The following is an 18,248-nucleotide window of genomic DNA, read 5'->3' as shown; positions in this document are numbered from 1 at the left end:
CTTTCATTGTGTTTTGACCATATAATTATTTACATCTTTTATTGTGTTTTGACCATACTTTATTTAAAAACAGAAAAATGAAAATTAATAGTGGCAATTAGTATCAAGCTGCTAACAGTGAAGAACAGATATTGTGTCAATTTAATAAAATTAATGCAAGACAGAAATCAACATGCATGCTGAAAGATGTGAAATTTTAACATGAGTAGGATACACAGGAGTTAAGCTGGTTGACTGTAATGTTGAGCTGTGAAGGAAAAGGAATAAGTCAAAGAATATCTATAATGAATTAAGACTATGTCATCTAAGATTAGGTATTTTATAATTCTGTTAAGTCTCTGGCAATGAAGTAAACATTATTCAACTCAGATCCTTTTGCAGGACACTGCTATCCGTGAAGGCTCCAAGAGCACCGTTTCTGGGAACCCTGCTCTATCCCTCAGCTAATACCCCCAGCTTTCTGCTGGCCCCTGTAGCATGCTATATTACCCACGATAATTATCTGTTTGCATCTGAGCCACTATACCGTGAGCCCCTCAAAGACAGATGCTATCTCCTTCATCTTCCTGTTGGGTGACCAGTAGATGTTTGATACATGTTTTATGCAACAGCAAGTACACATGCAAAAGGCATGTTTGTATGTTTTCTTCTAACCTTGCCACTTTCTCCATAGGAAAGGGAAAGCTCTTCTTCCATATGGACTCAGTCCTGTGCAGTCGCCTAAGGAAAAAGTATGTGGTAAAATCAGGATCCCATATGTCAGATGAAACTAGGCAGGTTAAAATGATTTTTCTTCCAATTAACAAAGAAAATAAGCTAAGCTCAAATATGGTAAAGGGATGATAAGAGAATTGAGGTTTAGGCATGAGAGTTAATAGCTAAAGGTGTTTTAACTGTTCTGGAACTATCATATGGTCTCTTATGGGAATCCTCCTGCAGAGGTCTGGATAGGTAATCCCAGGATAAATGAAGATTCTTAAATCTATAAGGAAATAAGTAGAAAATTTTCTTTTTATAGTTGACCTACTACAGATAAGAAAAAATAAATTTTAGACCTTGGTCAAATTTCCTCTGGGATTGGAAAGTTCCAAATCACTGTGAAGAGCAGACTTATCAGTTCTCAGCTCCACTGAAGAGTATATGATTTGCTAAACTGAGGGACGTGGGGTGAGGAATGAATGAAAAAATGAAAGGATGAAGAATGAATAGAGCTTTGTTTATCCTAGACCTTAACAACAAATCTGCAACAACAGCCATCAAGTTTGCAGCAGCAGCACTCAATGTTCTTGCCTTAATGAATCATCGCTATGAAGATTACTTTCTACCACATAAAAGTAACCATAGAAGAAGCTCTACCAAAAGAGCCACGGCATGGGCTCTCTCTTTGCTCAAAGGATTCCCTTTAATATTTCTTGCAGGGCAGGTCTGGACTGTGATTCAATCATTACCTAGTTGACTATCTCATCCCTAAAAATAAATATAAATAAATATTCTCTCTCCTCCCAAAAGCAATTGAATGAAATCTTATTTAATAATTTTGATATTCCTGGGGCACCTGGGTGGTTCATTGGGTTAAAGCCTCTTCCTTCGGCTCAGGTCATGATCTCAGGGTCCTCGGATCAAGCCCCATTCTCTCTCGGGCTCTCTGCTCAGTGGAGGCTGCTTCCCTTCTCTCTCTCTCTCTCTCTCCCTCTTTCTCTGCCTCTTTGCCTACTTGTGATCTCTGTCAAATAAATAAATAAAATCTTTAAAATAATAATAATAATTTTGATATTTCTGATTTATTAGTTGGGGTTCTATTTACTTAAATACAATCCACATTTCAAGGATTAACATCAGAATATTTTATTTTATATTATCTACAGGCAATTAGAACCTTATAATGGACAGATAAAAACAACAATCAATATAAGGTCAAGTCTTAACAATGTTCCTTATCAATGTCTTATATATCCATGAGGATACTGGTAAAATTTTGGTTTCCTCAGCTATAAAAAGTTCTCTCAGAATATAAGGAATAATAATATATTTAGAATAAATATAGCTCAAAATGTGGCAACTGATACAAATCATTATTTCTTTCTTTTTAACATTTATTTATTTATTTATCTCTCTATTTATTTACTTAGAGATTATGAGCAGGGAGAAGGGCAGAGGGAGAGGGACAGAATCTCAAAAGCAGACTGCACGCTGAGTGAGGAGCCTGAGGTGGGGCTCAATCTCACCACCCTAAGATAATGCCCTGATCCAGAATCAAGAGTCAGTTAATCAACTTAGCACCCAGGTGCCCCCAAAATCATTATTTCTAACATCTAGAAAAGATATACTTGTTTTTAAAAGAATTACTTGGACATTTCTCACTTGTAAACCTATAAAACTTGATCTAGTTCCAATATGGAAAGATAATTTCATGTGACCGTTATCCCTACATGATCTGTCTTGTCTATTAATTTGCAAGCTGTTTGAGAGGCAACCATGACTCATTCACTGCTATAACCACCGCAGGACATGGTTTGGAGAAGAACACAGACTATATATTGGTTGAAAGCATTCTTTGAATACAGCTTTTTGTATCGAGGTTCTTTTCTTTCTGTTTCATCCTAATTGGAATGACATTTTCCACATCTACTCCAGGTTTACTAGAACAAGAAATAAAAAGAGGGGAGGGGGGAAAGAAAGTAGAAGAGAAGAGGAAAAAGAGTAGAAAAAGGGAAGAAAAAAAAAGGAAATAAATAGGAGGAAAAGGGACCAAAGACACCAAAGCTATCACTGTCCCTCATTGTAATGTAGGCCATTTTTGTTCCCAGGAAAAGGGAAATCTTGCTAATACACTAAGATCAAAGGGAAGTCAAAGGGAAGAGAAAAAAAAAGGAAATAAATAGGAGGAAAAGGGACCAAAGATGAGCTATCACTGCCCCTCATTGTAATGTAGGCCACTTTTGTTCCTAGGAGAAGGGAAATCTTGCTAATACACTAAGATCCTAGAACAGCAATCCTGGATTGTTGTTTCCCATCCCATCCCCCTACCATTACTGGTTTCTGGTTTATTCTTACTTTTTCTTTTTCCAAAACTAGGCAGATTGGGCGCCTGGGTGGCTCAGCAGGTAAAAGCCTCTGCCTTCAGCTCTGGTCATGATCCCAGGATCCTCGGATCAAGCCCCACATCCGGCTCTCTGCTCAGCAGGGAGCCTGCTTCTCCCTACCCCACTGCCTACTTGTGATCTCTGTCTGGCAAATAAATAAATAAAATCTTAAAAAAAAAAATAGGCAGATACGTGTCTGTGTTTTTATTTCCTAATTCTTCTTTACACAAAAAAATAGTATACCTGATATACTCTAGCAATTTGTTTTTGTTTTTGTTTTTTAATTTAACAATATCTCCTGGAAATCAGTCCTTATCAGTTAACAGAGATTTTTTTTTTAATCAGTTGAATATCCTGTTTTTTTGTTTTCATTTTAAAATCCTGGTTTTTTTAAAATTTTTAATTAAATAAAATTTAATTAAATTTTTTAATCCTGTTTTTTTATTTAAAAAATAACATTTGTAAAATTCAATTAAGGCTAAATATAACATTAGTATAATTTCATCTTTATTGGCCAGAATGTTGTTGAAGATTTAAAAATTATTCAAGAATAATTACTATTGTATAATACTATGAAAAAACTGTTGAATTCTCTAGCATTATGGAAAGTAGTTGGATTTTTTTTTCTAACATTATTTCAATGTGATCAAACATAATAGAGAAAACTAGCTTCTTCAATATGCACAACTTGAGAAATACAGTTTATGGAATATATGTAAGGATTATAGTTATCTTCTCCTGTTATCTACATGATTTTACCAGGCTATTATTATTATTATTGAGAGAGAGAGAGTATGTGTGTGAGCAGGCGTAAGATAGGAGGGGCAGAGGGAGAGGGAGAGAATATTAAGCAGAGTGTATGTGCTGAGCATAGAGCCTAATGCAGGGCTTCATCTCACAACCTTGACATCATGACCTGGCCGAAATCAAGAGTCAGATGCTTAACAGCCTGAGCCACCAAGGCACCCCTCACCAGGCTATTACTAATATCAATGTTATAGCAGTACATCAATATACACTTCTTAAAAATCCACAATATACATAAAGAATACCACATCTATAAATTCTAAATAACAGCAGCAATAATAATAACAGTTAAAATAAAGAGTTAGCCTGTACCAGGTATTAAGGGCCTTATATTATCTCATTAAACTTTACAGTAGCCAAAAGCGGCAGATAAGGTCATTGCCTCCATTTTAGACATATGTTTCAAAAACTTGACCAACCATCACCTACCAGTCAGGGTTAGAGCCAGATTCTGAACCCAGGACAATTTCAAAACTCCTCTCCTAGACCCTCCCCTACAGTGCAGGGATATTTTAAGCTTTCCTGTGTACCTTCCAGTTTTATTTTGTATTGACTGGCTGGGACTGTTCCATCCAAAATTTTTGTACCTGATTGTTTTAAATTTCTGGAGCCCTGTATTCAGTCATCTTTAATCCTGCTCCTTCTAGATCCTTGTAAAGTTGTCTTCTAGGATAAAGTTAATGTGACTGAAAAACATAAATGCATAAATAAATTCTATTACAAAAAAACAGAGAAGAAAAAAATATACCATTTGCAACTTTAAAAAGATAACATTATAGGTATATAGTTCAAAATCCTATTAGCTCTATTATTAAAAAGTAGCAATAGAGGTGCTCAATTATTAAAAAGCAATTATTACACATTATAACCTTTATATAACATTTATAACTTTATGTGGTAAGTTTTAGGACCATTCTTCAACAATTTGACACTGTAACATATGAAAAAAAACACATACTAAAAAAAATTTGTTAGCATACTATTCTTTGTTGTTGTTGTTGGAGAGAGAGAGCACAAGGAGAAGCAGTGGCAGGCAGAGGGAGAAGCAGGCTCCCCGCTGAGCAAAGAGCCCAATGTGGGACTCAATCCCGGAACCCAGCGATCATGACCTGAGTCAAAGGCAGACACTTGATTTACTGAGCCATCCAAGCGTCCCCCAAAAAAGTTTAATTTGTAGTATGTCAATATAGAAAATGTAAAGGAAGTCATCTTGAATGTAAAAAAAGCAAAACTTTGAAATTTTTGGAAGAAAGTATAGAAAACATCTTTGTGACCTCAAGGCTGGGAAAGATTTCTTAAATAAGATACAAAAGCATAAACCACAAGAAAAGACTGAAATTTAAAAGAAAAGACTGAAAAAAAGAAATTTACTACATTAAAACTTTAGAAATATGGCATACTAAAAGACAAAATGAACAAAGGGAAACACGTCACAGAATGGGAGAAGGTATTTTCAACATATATAACTGGTGGCTCGCTGAGGATTTGCATCTGGAATAGATAAGAATACCTAAAAATCAGTAAGAAAAAAACCCAAGCAATCCAATTTAGAAATGGGCCAAAGACAAGACAAGTCACAGAAACAACTAATAAACATATTAAAAGATGCTCAAATTTACCATAGAAATGCAATCACAATGAAATAGATCTCACCTGTCACAACTGCAAAATTAAAGGGACAATTCCTAGTGTTAGTGAGGATGCAGATCAATAGTATACCCATCCTGCCATAAGAAACATAAACTGGTGTAGTCACTTCAAAGAGTAACTCAACAATATTTAGGTCAGAGCAGTGTGCCTTTCATTCAATCTTTTTTGACACATATATGTACCTGAAACAAAAGTCTCACAAAATAATTCTTAGCCTTATTGTATGAGGTGCTAAGGGATATCTTCTTTTCTATTTTTTCTATCTTACTCTATTTTATTCTACCCTGACTCTGTCCTATTTTATCCTTTCCTATTTCATTTTTAAAAGAAAATGCTGGTCTCAACCTACTAAAATAATTCGAGGATCACTAATAAGCCCTGCCTTATAGCTTGGACAATGCTGACTGATGAATGGGTAAAGAATATGGGGTATATATATGCAATGGAATATTAGTTAACCACAAAAAGGATGAAATCTTGCCATTTGCAATGATGTGGATGGAGCTATAGAGTATTATGCTATGTAAACTTAGAGAAAAACAAATACCATAAAATTTCACTCAAATGTGGATTTGAAGAAACAAAACAAATGAACATAATGGGGGAAAAAGAGAGGCAAACCTGAAAACAAACTCTTAACTATAGAGAACAGACAGAGTTGCTGGAGGGAGGTGGGTGGTGGGATGGGGTTAAATGGGTGATGGGCCTTAAGGAATGCACTTGTGATGAGCACCGGCTGTTGTATATAAGTGAGAATCACTAAATTCTACACATGAAACTAATATTACACTGTTTGATAACTGGAATTTAAATAAAAACTTGAAAAAGAGGAGCACCTAGGTAGCTCAGTCGGTTAAGTGTCTGCCTTCGGCTCAGGTCATGATCCCAGGGTTCTGGACTGGAGCTCCACAGGGCACCAGACTCCTTGCTCAGTGGGGATCCTGCTTCTCCCTCTGCCTGCTGCTCCCCCTACTTGTGCTCACTCTCTCTCTCTCCCTCCCTCTCACAAATAAATAAAATCTTTTTAAAAAAATGGTTTTTCTTGTTCTTTCTTGTGACGAGAACTCTCCTGGCAACATTTAAATATGCACCCACGATATTATTGACCATAGCCAGCATGAAGCACACCTTGACCTACTCATGTCATACCTTGAAGTCTACCTCCCAAGCCCCTTCACCCATTTCATCCTTCCCCCAAACGCTCCTCACTCCTGGCAACCACCACTCTGTTCTCCATATCCATGACTTTTGTTTGTGTCTTCGATTCCACCTGTCAGTGAAATCATACAGTTGTTGCCTTTCTCTGATTTACTTCACTTAGCATAGTGACCTCTAGGTCCATTCATATTGTCACAAATGGCAAGATTTCACTCTTTTAATGGCTGAGCAATATTCCACTTATATATATATACCACACATTCTTTATCGATTTATCTACCTGTGGACACTTAGGTTGTTTCTATATGTTGGCTACTGTAAATAATGCTGCAATCAACATAGGGGTGAATATATCTTTTCAAATTACTCTTTTTATTTCCTTTCAGTAACTACCCAGAGATGGAATTACTGGATCATATGTGATTTTAATTTTTTGAGAAACCTCTGTTTTCCATAATGGCTTTACCAACTGACATTCCCAATAAAGCACAAGGGTTCCCTTTTCTTCACAACCTTGCCAACACCTGTTATTTCTTGGCTTAGTGGTTTTTTTTTTTAAAGATTTTATTTATTTATTTGACAGACAGAGATCACAAGTAGGCAGAGAGGCAGTCAGAAAGAGAGGAAGAAGCAGGATCCCTGTTGAGTGGAGAGGTGGATGTGAGGCTTGATCACAGAACCCTGGGAGGCTTTAATCCGCCACGGCATCCAGGTGCCCCTCTTGGCTTACTGTGAACAGCCATTCTAACAGGTGTGAAGTGACATGTCATTGTGGTTTTGACTTGCATTTCCCTGACGATTTGTGATGTTGACATCTTTTCCTGTGCCTGTTGGCCATCTGTATGTATCCTTTGGAAAAAATGTCTCATCAAATCCTGTCCATTTTTAATTGGATTGTCTGTTTATTTGCTATTGAGTTGTAGGAGTTCTTTATATTTTTTGAATATTAACTCCTTATCAGATAAATAATTTGCAAATATTTTCTCCCATTCTATAGGCTGCCTTTTCATTTTGTAGATGGTTTCCTTTGTTGTGCAACAGCTTTTTAGTTTGATGTAGTTCACTTGTTTATTTTTGCTTTTACAGTCATATGCCAAGACCAATGTCAAGAGGCTTAGGGCCTATGTTTTCTTTTAGTTTCATGGTTTCATGCTTTACATTTTAGTTTTTAATCCATTTTGAGTTGATTTTTGCATATTGTGTAATATAAGTAGTCTAGTTTCATTCTTTTGCATGTACCTATTCAGTTTTCCCAACATCATTTATTAAAGAGGCTGTCTTAATGACCAATGTATATTCTTGCATCCTTGTTGTAAATTAATTGAACTATATACATATGGCTCTCTATTCTCTTCCATTGATCTAGGTGTCTGTTCTTATACCAGTATCAGACTGTTTGATTACTATGGCTTCATAATATAGTCTAAAATCAGAAAGCATGATACCTCTAATTTTGTTCTCCTTTCTCAAGATTGCTTTGGCTATCCAGAGTCTTTTGTGGTTCCCTACAAATTTTAGGATTATATGTTCTACTTCTGCTTAAAGTGCCATGGGACTTTGATAGGAATTGCATTGAATCTATATATTGCTTTGGGTAATGGGGGCATTTTAGCAATATTAATTCTTTCTACCCATGAGCATGGGATATCTTTGCACTTATTTGTGTCTTCTTCAATTTCTTCCATAAATGTCTTATAGTTTTCGACACACAGGTCTTTCACCTTCTTGTTTAAATTTATTCCTAAGCGTTTTTTGATGCAATTGTAAATGGGATTTGCTTAATTTCTCTTTCTCATAGTTTGTTGTTAGTGTATAGAAATGCAACAGATTTTTATATGTTGATTTTATACCCTGCAACTTCACTGAATTCATTTATACATTCTTTTTTTTTTAAAGATTTTTATTTATCTATTTGACAGACAGAGATCACAAGTAGGCAGAGAGGCAGGCAGAGAGAGAGAGGAAGGGAAGCTCCCTGCTGAGCAGAGAGCCCGATGCGGGACTTGATCCCAGGACCCTGGGATCACGACCTGAGCCGAAGGAAGAGGCTTTAACCCACTGAACCACCGAGGCGCCCCATTTATACATTCTTTATTGAAATAAAAAACTAGAGTTTTTTGGTGGTATCTTTAGGGTTTTCTATGTATAAAATCATGTCACAAATTATGAAAGGCTTACATCTTCCTTTCCGGTTTGGATGCTTTCTATTTCCTTTTCTTGCCTAATTGCTCTAGGACTTCTGATACTATGTTGAATAAAAATGGCAAAAGTGGGCATCCTTGTCTTATACCTAATCTTAAAGAAAAAGCTTTCAGCTTTTCACCATTTAGTACAACGTAAGCTGTAGACTTGTCATATATGGCCTTTATTATGTTGAAATACATTCCCTCTATATCTACTCTATTGAGAGTGTTTTTCAAAAGCAGATGTTGAACTTTGTCAAATGCCTCCCTGCATCTGTTGAGATGATCATATATTTTTTATCCTTTATTTTGTTAATGTGGTGTACCATGTTAATTGACATGTGAATGTTGAACCATCCTTGCATCCCTGGAATAAATCCCATTTGATCATAGTGTAAGATCTTTTTAATGTATTGGTGAATTCATGTTATATTTCCTAATATTTGCTAATCTGTGTGCAATATTTGCAAATATTTTATTGAAAATTTTTGCCTTTATGTTCATCAGGGATACTGGCCAGTAATACTCTTTTTCATGTACGTGGTATCCTTGTCTGGTTTTGGTAAAATCCGTTTGGAAGCATTCCCTCCTCCTTAATTTTTTGGAAGAATTTAAAAAGGTCAGATATTAATGGTAGCATTCACCAGTGAAGCCACTGGGTCATAAACTTATATTTGTTGGGAGGTGTTTGATGACAAATACAATATCCAGACTAGTAGTCAGTCTATTCAGATTTTCTTTTTCTCCATGATTCACTCATAGAAAGTTTCTGTGAATATCCATTTCTTCTTGGTTATGCAATTTGTTGGGCTATAATTCTTCCTAGTAGTCTCTTTCGATCCTTTGTGTTTGTGGTATCATTTGTAACTGCTCTTTCATTTCTGATTTTATTTGAACCCTCTCTTTTTTTTTCCTTGATGGGTCTGGCCAAAGGCTTATCAATTTCGCTTATCTTTTCAAAGAACTAGCTTTTAGTTTCATTGATCTTTTCTATTATCTTTTTAGTCTCTGTTTATTTCCACTCTGATCTTTGTTATTTCCTTTCTTCTTCATTCGGCTTTGTTTGTTCTTCCTCTAGCTTCTTTAAGTAGAAAAGTTAAATTGTTTGAGATTTTTCTTATGTCTTTAGGTAGGCATGAATCCCTATGAAATTCCCTCTCACTACTACTTTTGCTGAGTCATATATATTTTGTAAGTTATATTTCCATTTTCATTTTTCTCAAGGTATTTTATTTCTCCTTTGGTTTTTTTGATTGGCCCATTGGTCAGTAGCATGTTGTTTGATCTTTACATGATTTTCTAACACTTTCTCTTTCCTCCTTCTGGGACCCTTACAATGCTAATGTTATGCCACTTTATGTTGTCCCATAGGTTCCTTAAGCTAGCTTCATTATTTTTTTTTAATTTTTTTTTTCCTTTTTGTTGCTCTCTTTGCGTTCCACTGCCCTGTCTTCTTGATCACCAAACATTTCTTCTGCTTCAGCCAGTCTGTTGTTGAACCCCCATCTAATGTATTTTTCAATTCAGTTATTATATTCTTCAGTTCTGTGACTTCAGTTGGTACTTCCTCATATACTCTTGCTGCTGAAGTTCTTGCTGTATACATTCATTCTTCTCCCAAGTTTGGTGAACATCTTTTTGGTTATTACTTTGAGACAAGCATAGACCCTGCTGACCTCTAGACCAGGCAATGAGGCAGTGTCCCCTGGGTGACAGCTGTCAAAATTGGGGCTTCAGACCAGTGTATAAGGTTCTTTCTGGAAGGTCCTGGCAAACTGTAGTGAGGCTGAGGGAAGGCAAAAAGATGACATCCCACAGCCTATATTCCCTGAGAGCACCTTTGTAGCCTCTAGATGTGTGGCAGACCTGAAGTCTGCCCGTTGGGCCAAAGTATCAGGAGACGTAAATAGGCTTTTTTTCACTAATAGACTGGGGGTCCAAGAACTATCTCTCTGTTCATTACAGTCCCATGAACCCAGGAACATAGGCATGCCTGCCCAAGGTATCAAGGTAGAGGAAGAGTGCAAAAATGGCATCTACCAGCACCTCTGTCCCCACAAAAAGTTCCAATCAGCAGAAGCTTTAAGGTTAGAAAATAAATCTTCACATATAGTCTAGGTGCTTTTCAAACTGCTGCTTTTGTGCTGGTTCCCAAGGCAAGTGTGTCTACATGCAAACCCATTAAGAGAAATATCTCAGTTCTCTACAGCCTTTTGGGTCTTCAGGATGTAAGATCCATTGATTTTCAAAGCTAGATGTTTGGGGAGCTCATCTCTTCATTGCAGGTTCCAGGGGCTGGGATGCCTGATGTGGGATATAAACCCCTCATTCATCAAAGAAGTTCCAGATTTGTGAAATGCTTCCCAACTGTGGGTTGCCACTCTGGCAGTGGGGTTTTTGGTGAAACTGTGCATACGTGGACCTTTTACTGTTTTGTTGTGAAGTAGCTATTCAGCTAGTTTTCTGGTCTTTTTCAGAGGGAATTTTTCCATATGTAGCTGTAGATTTGGTATGTCTATGTGAGAAGGTGAGATTAGGGCTTTTCTACACCACCATCTTGGACCACCCCTTTCAACATTTCAACCGATTATATCTGTTTCCTTGAACTTGTACAGTTCAGCAATTTATTTCCAAATTATCCCTGTTTGGAACAGATAACTCCTTAATCTTGCAATTTGTATTTTGAGAGTTTTCCCTACACTCTTAATAGCTATGCAGTTGGAGATGGTGGATAAAAAGACAGTCTTTTGATAACTGAACATGAGAAACATATCAATTCACAACAGGTCAAGTTATTCAGTTCCCTACACAAAGTATATGATAAGCAGCCTATACAAAGTATTGTTGGTAATTAATGTTAATCAGTGTGTTTGCTAATAGGACAATGTGTTATGTTACTTGGTAATACCTCTGACCCAAATAAAGAGTTAAGCTGATTACAGGACATACATTCATTTGCCTAATTTATTCAACAGATGTTGAGGTGGTGTCTGTAGTAGGTACTAAGCTGAAAGCAAACTTACATAAGAGAAAAAACAAAATAAATGTGGATCAAAAAGATATCCACCTCCCAGGTGCTTATGTCAACATTACCCCAACACAACAGTACTTGTGGGCCTTAAGATTTAATAAACTAGACATACTGTATCTATGAGAAGAAAGCATCTTCCATGGAAACTGATTTTTACAATTAACCAGGAACTTCAAGTGCTAATAACCATTCTTTAGAAGTAATTCCTATGGTGAAAAAAAATGGTAATTTCTGCAAAGAAAACCCAGTGTTTTACATATGTATATATACATATATATACACAATTATTATATATAAATATTATTTTATTTGGTATATTATACAACATATTGCAACATTATATTACATTATTATAGAAAATAATTATCTATAAATATATAATTAATTCAACTTAATAATATGAGGTCAACTCTAAAGCCATGCTTGAAAAATAAAATACATAAAAAAGTTTTCTTGCAATATAGAACTCAATGCTTTTAACAAAATTCTCCCATCTGGGCAATACCGTTGATGCCACTTTTATAAACAAAGAAATAGGACATTAAAGAAAACTAATGTCTTTTTAGATACCAGCACGGTTTACAGTAACAGTGTGTTAATGAGGTCCAGACCAAGTAAATGTCAGTGGGGTAATGATGATTCCCAACATTCTAACTGAACCATTAAGTGATATGTCATCTGTAAGTAATAAATGATAAAAATACAAGAAAACATGATCCCAATTATCACTTGTAAAAAAGGATGATAGCTATAATTTATCTCTACTTGAATGAGAGGCGATAAGCCTACTACAAATAACAGTAAAATACCTGCACAGCTGCTAACTAACGTGAGACAATTATAAACAGGACAGACAAAACTGAAAAACTAAAAAGCACAACTATGACAAAGGTACAACCTCAAAAGAAATTATACTGCCAGGTTTATGATAAGCATCAAACTGACTTAGAACACAGAAACATCACTGTTATTTTAATTATGTTTGTAAAAAGGTTTCCAAATTTCATCAAGAGAGATGAGGCAGATCTTCAGTCTCAAGGAAACTTGTATTTAGTTTGAAGAGATTACTGAGCTCATTAAAGTTAGCCTTTTCAAATATACAGAGCAAAAGTACCTTTTTCAAATATGAAAAATTATCAACATAAACTATACGAATGTTTTTATGTTGTTAAACTAGCTAAAATGAGTTAGTACTTGAAAAAATCTGTAAATCCATTTGAAATTTAGGTCTTTATAGATCTAGTACAATAATAATAATTTAAAAATCCTAACTGTGAAAGATCTTTGTCCCACAACATAAACATTCCTTCAGCATGGTAGGCTTTCTTAGCCTTGGCTCATTTCCATTTGGGATTCATTTGGTTTGGTTTGGTCTTGGTTTTGGTTTTCCTTTTGTGGGGGGGGATTCATTTTGTTTGGTATCATAAACATTTAATTTAATACAAAACATATTATAATGTGATCTATTTATGATTTACTTACTATCTGGTATTCATTAGCTCAAAATATCTTCCATGGAGAGATATACATAATAGATATCAGCTCAGGTTAGATCAGCAAGACTGAAGACACTAAGACACACACTTCAGTGTCAGATATATGCTGAAAAAAACTATTATGCCTTAAAATTCCTAAAGACTCTTATATTGTTAAGATGGGATCACCATGTGAACTAGACACATATTCCTTCCGGAGAATGAAAGTTGAAAGGATATCTGCCTTTCACTGAAGGATACTATAAATATCCTTCTCAGAGAGGCAAATTATTTGCTGCTTTGAAGTAAATATCCCATGTAGTCCTCTATTTTCAGCCTCAAACAGGGGTCTTTGATCTCATTCTGCACCACTGATAATTTCACTCCTGGTTTCAAATCTCTCTTGTCTGGTCAATTTTGATTTATAATAATTCAACTCCAGTAAACCTCAAAAGTAGTGGTACCTTAGAGGCATTTTAATTCCATTCTAACCAAATGATAAAATCAAAATTAAATATGACAAACTCCTCAAGGCTTAGACAAACCCCATAGGTACCTTATAGTTATCCAACATAATTTCCAGATTAATAGTTTTTGATATAGTGTTTGTAATCTATTTAAGTAAAGGGCCCAAAAGACACACTTTTCTAAAACTGTTCCTCTCTATCAGCCACTTTCTCTAAGTCTTGTCTGATTTATTCAGAAATCTCTAAGATTAATAATTTAATAACTTATCACATGATATCATACCAGGTGACCTTTCAACATAGTTTCAAATAAAGAAAAGGAACTGACCTCTCTTAGAAAACTAGTTTTCACTTATCAGTCAGAGAGACATTAAGAAGAATTGCAAAGTACAGTAATATGTGCAGAAAATATACACTTTTTCTCAACACATCTGTAGTATTCATTTGGCTAGTCCTTTCTACTTAAGAGCCCAGTCTCTTCATTTGATATATTAAATTAAACCATAAAATTCTGAATAATTTGTACCCAATTTGGAAAAAAAAATGTTTTACCTATATAAAATAAGGTTTTATTTGTCACAATGGTCATGCTGTGGGCCCCCATCAAATTTATACTGGAGAATGGCAAGGAACATTTTCTCCAGAAAGATAATTTGAAAAACTAGTTCTCTGTCTTGAACATCACCTTCAGTTTATCCTCAGACCCAACAAAACCATGATGTATAAAATTGCAACCCACACCTGTACTCTTAGTCCTCTTTCTCAGCTCTTCTTTTCCATATTTCATAGCACTTATAATTTTCTAAATGATAACCAAATATGCTTACAGTCAATCATTCTTTTCTAGAAATGTTAAGCTCCAGAGGGAAGGGATTTTTGTCTATCTTGTTCACTGACATATCTTAAACACCTGAACAGAACCTGATGGAAAGTAGTCACTCAGTATTTGTTGACTGAATGAAAGAATGAATGAATCCACATTGAGGACTCAGTACAAAATGTTTCTGGAGTCAGATTTTAATTCCCTTTATACACTTAACAAATATCTACTATGCTCCGAATACGGGGGAGACAGAGCATACACATAGAAATAGGTATTATCAGTGGTAAGTGCTATAATGCCAAGGAGAACAGGGTAAGAGGTTGGAAAGAGAACACAGTGGCTATTTTAAATGACCTGAGTCACCTCTCTGAAGTGATGGCAATTGTTTTGAGTCTTGGATTAAGGTAGGTGCCATACGTCTTTGGGTGGAGGGGGAAACTGAGCTTTGAGCATGGAGGAAATAGCAAACACCTAGGCCCTAGGGTAGAGGCCCACTTGGTAAGCTCAGCAAGCCCAATGAGGCCAGCATGGTAGAAGTGGGGTGTGTGGGGTGTGCAAGAATATATCATTCTGGGCGCCTGGGTGGCTCAGTGGGTTAAGCCGCTGCCTTCGGCTCAGGTCATGATCTCAGGGTCCTGGAATCGAGTCCCGCATCAGGCTCTCTGCTCAGCAGAAAGCCTGCTTCCCTCTCTCTCTCTCTCTCTGCCTGCCTGTCTACTTGTGATCTCTCTCTGTCAAATAAATAAATAAATAATCTTAAAAAAAAAAAAAAGAATGCATCATTCTAGTTGCCTTTACCTACTACTTAATAACATTCAAATATACACATATCTATATGTATTTGTGTATGTATGTCTGTGTGTGTATATATATATATCTCCTAATGCCCTGGGAAATAGAGATTACCTTTCACCTAGAGTACTCAGATTCCCTGATAATAAGAGCTTCTTCAATTCCAGCCCCCAAATGTCTGTATCAGCACGTCATATAAGATTACAAAGCACAGTAATGACATCATTAAAAACCGCTCCAAGTAGCCTCAGAAGTCACCAAACTGACTTTCACTAAGTACCACTGCGCACGAAGGTGTAAAGCCAAGTTCTAACTTGGTACTAGAAGGGTGCAAAGTCATGAGGCTCTATAAACATTAAACAGTGACGGTCAGGGGCGCCTGGGTGGCTCAGTGGGTTAAGCCGCTGCCTTCGGCTGGGGTCATGATCTCAGGGTCCTGGGATCGAGTCCCACATCGGGCTCTCTGCTCAGCAGGGAGCCTGCTTCCTCCTCTCTCTCTGCCTGCCTCTCTGCCTACTAGTAATCTTTCTCTGTCAAATAAATAAATAAATAAAATCTTAAAAAAACAAAAAAAAAAAAAAACCAAAAAAAAAAAAAAACAGTGACGGTCATTCTGAGTCTGGGGTAAGGAGCGCCGTCCCAAAGCAGTTCGTTAACTCTACACTTCCACTCAGCTCTAAGACTAAGCCGCCAAGAGCTGTAGGCGGCAGCTCTGCGACATGCATTTTGTGACAGTCCTGGACTCGCACTGCTCCAACATTTTATGTAACTTCCCACAGAACAGAAACAAAAGTTCGCTCTAAACTCGCCTTCCAACTCGGGCCAAGGCGGAGCACTTGGAAAGTTTTCAGCGTCAGAAAACCTGTTTCCGGGGCTGAGCAGAGCAATACCTTCGGGCTTAAAATAAAGGCTTAAGGCGACTCCTCCCCTCCCTCCACGGCGGCTTCGCCTGGCTTAGCCAAACTTTCCCTGCCTTCCCTCAACCACAGCAACCAAGGTCAAAGACATCATACAGAGTTAGGGAGCAGATTCGGGGCCAGGAGCTAGGTGAATGGGTTTTCCCGACGCCAGCCTCGAGTCGAGGCGACAGAAATAAAAACAGCAGCAGCCTACGCGAAGCGAAGAATGGGGAGAGGAGAAACTCTAAGGCAGCCGCCGCCCCCGCAGGCCGGGACGACGCCCTGCCTCGCGTGCGGAAGGCGGTGAAGGCTCCGCGGTGGCGAGGCCAGCCAAGACCCTCGCCCCCGTCACGACATCCGCCCTCAGACTCGCGCATGCGCAGCGCCGCCTGAGCCCGCGGCCTGGGTGGGGGGACAATCTCCTGAGTCGCGCACCCAGCTACCCCCCCCCAGCGGGTTTGCGCACGCGCGGCGACGCCTCGGCCCCAGGCCTGGGCGGGGGTGTAACCCCGGGGGCTGCTCGTCGGCCGTCGCTGCGTCCCGGAGCTCGGACTGAGGGGGCGGAGAAAAATGGCCGCTTGCTGGGGGGATCTGAGAGTGGCCGGCGTCGAGCCTGGCGTCCCCTCTTGACTTCCTACGCCATCCTGTAGCCTTACCTCAGCGCAGGCCCGAGCCGCATCCGCTCCGCCTTCTGGGTCGCCGTTACTGCTCGATTGGGGACCCGGCGCAGCGACGAGTTGGCACCTCCCCCTGAAGCGGCCCGGCCTCGGCGGGTTGCGCTCGGGTGCCAGGCCGGGGACGGGAAGGGAGGGGAGCACACTCGAGGGGAGGGGGCCGGCGACGGCGCCTCGCCCCTCCTCCTCTCGCCCGGCTGCCCACTGCCGCCCCCGTCCCTTCCCCAACTACTCCGGGTCTTAGCGGAGCAGACCCCAGGACTTCACCCCGCCTCGTCCGGGGAGCCCATCTCCGCCCTGTGGGATACCCCCCACTCTCTCCAGGTTCTGGGCCCCAAAGGCTTGAGAATTTGGAGATGCCCGACCCGGAAGGGTGAGGCGCGCATATAGTGCGTGGACAACCTTTTCTACAGCCCGCGTCCCCCAGCCTTTCTCGGCTTTTTTCTTGTGGTGGTCCCTCCACGGGGAAGCTCAGATCGCGTCTTCGCATGGTTCCCGCCTGCTTTTCACCTCACTGCTGTGGGGCCGAAGTCGTGTACCCTTCAAACACGAATGTTGAAATAATGAGTGATTTGCCTTGAGGGAGTGACTTGAGCTACCCCGGGATCAAGGTCTTTTGGAACAACTGCACTATCCCTTTACTAATTTAGTAATTTCTTGTATTACACTGCACTTCTGTTGGCCTTGCTAGATTTTAGTAAAATGCGCCATAGCTTTATAATGTGCAATAATTTCTAAAACTTTACTGCACTTAACGTTGACTTGAGTGGGTTTTGGTAAAATGCTTCACAACTACAGTTACTAGCTGTTTCTGCGAGGTAAGCTGAGTGCTTTTACAGTGGCTTTTAAATGAGGACACAGGTTCAACGTCTAAGTGATTTGCCGAAAAGTAGCACAGCTGCGTAGACTGAGATATCAACCCACAGGGACCATGACGGTGTTGTTTGGTCTGACCTTTGTCATTCATTGGGAAAACATCCATCCAGAATGTCTAGGTGTTTTTATTGCAGTTGCTGTAGTTGGCAGACATCTACGTCTATTATCACAGAATGGCTCCATTAAAACCCAGAAGGAGGCTTGCATTTACTTGACTTTGTAGGTTATGAGCAGGGCAAGAGTCTTACATGCATGGCATTGCCTAAGACAAGCTTTTCCTCCTGAAACAATCAGTTACCCTTTGACCTTTTAATATAAAAGGTAAAATAA

The 18,248-nt window shown here is 38.5% G+C and overlaps 1 protein-coding gene across 6 annotated transcripts in view; it reads right to left on the bottom strand.

Moving 5' to 3' along the window:
• The window catches only part of RCBTB2 (RCC1 and BTB domain containing protein 2), a 43,791-nt gene extending 26,711 nt beyond the window's left edge, over positions 1 to 17,080 (bottom strand). For 4 of the 6 annotated variants that reach the window (XM_044249717.1, XM_044249723.1, XM_044249720.1 and 1 more), the window contains exons 1-3: positions 17,025 to 17,080; positions 4,478 to 4,576; positions 655 to 720 (exon numbers count right to left, since the gene is read on the bottom strand). In XM_044249717.1, coding sequence (XP_044105652.1) covers positions 655 to 696 — 42 coding nt within the window. In that variant the 5' untranslated portion in view covers positions 697 to 720; positions 4,478 to 4,576; positions 17,025 to 17,080. Of the gene's footprint in view, positions 1 to 526; positions 580 to 654; positions 721 to 4,477; positions 4,577 to 17,024 lie in introns of those variants that run through there. The other 2 variants (XM_044249721.1, XM_044249719.1) reach the window with 2 other exon arrangements.
• Positions 17,081 to 18,248: the final 1,168 nt, after the last annotated feature.

This window comes from Neovison vison, chromosome 5 (genome assembly GCF_020171115.1).
Source record: "Neovison vison isolate M4711 chromosome 5, ASM_NN_V1, whole genome shotgun sequence".
NCBI classification, from domain to species: domain Eukaryota; kingdom Metazoa; phylum Chordata; class Mammalia; order Carnivora; family Mustelidae; genus Neogale; species Neogale vison.
This window is presented reverse-complemented; position numbering and strand designations above follow the sequence as displayed.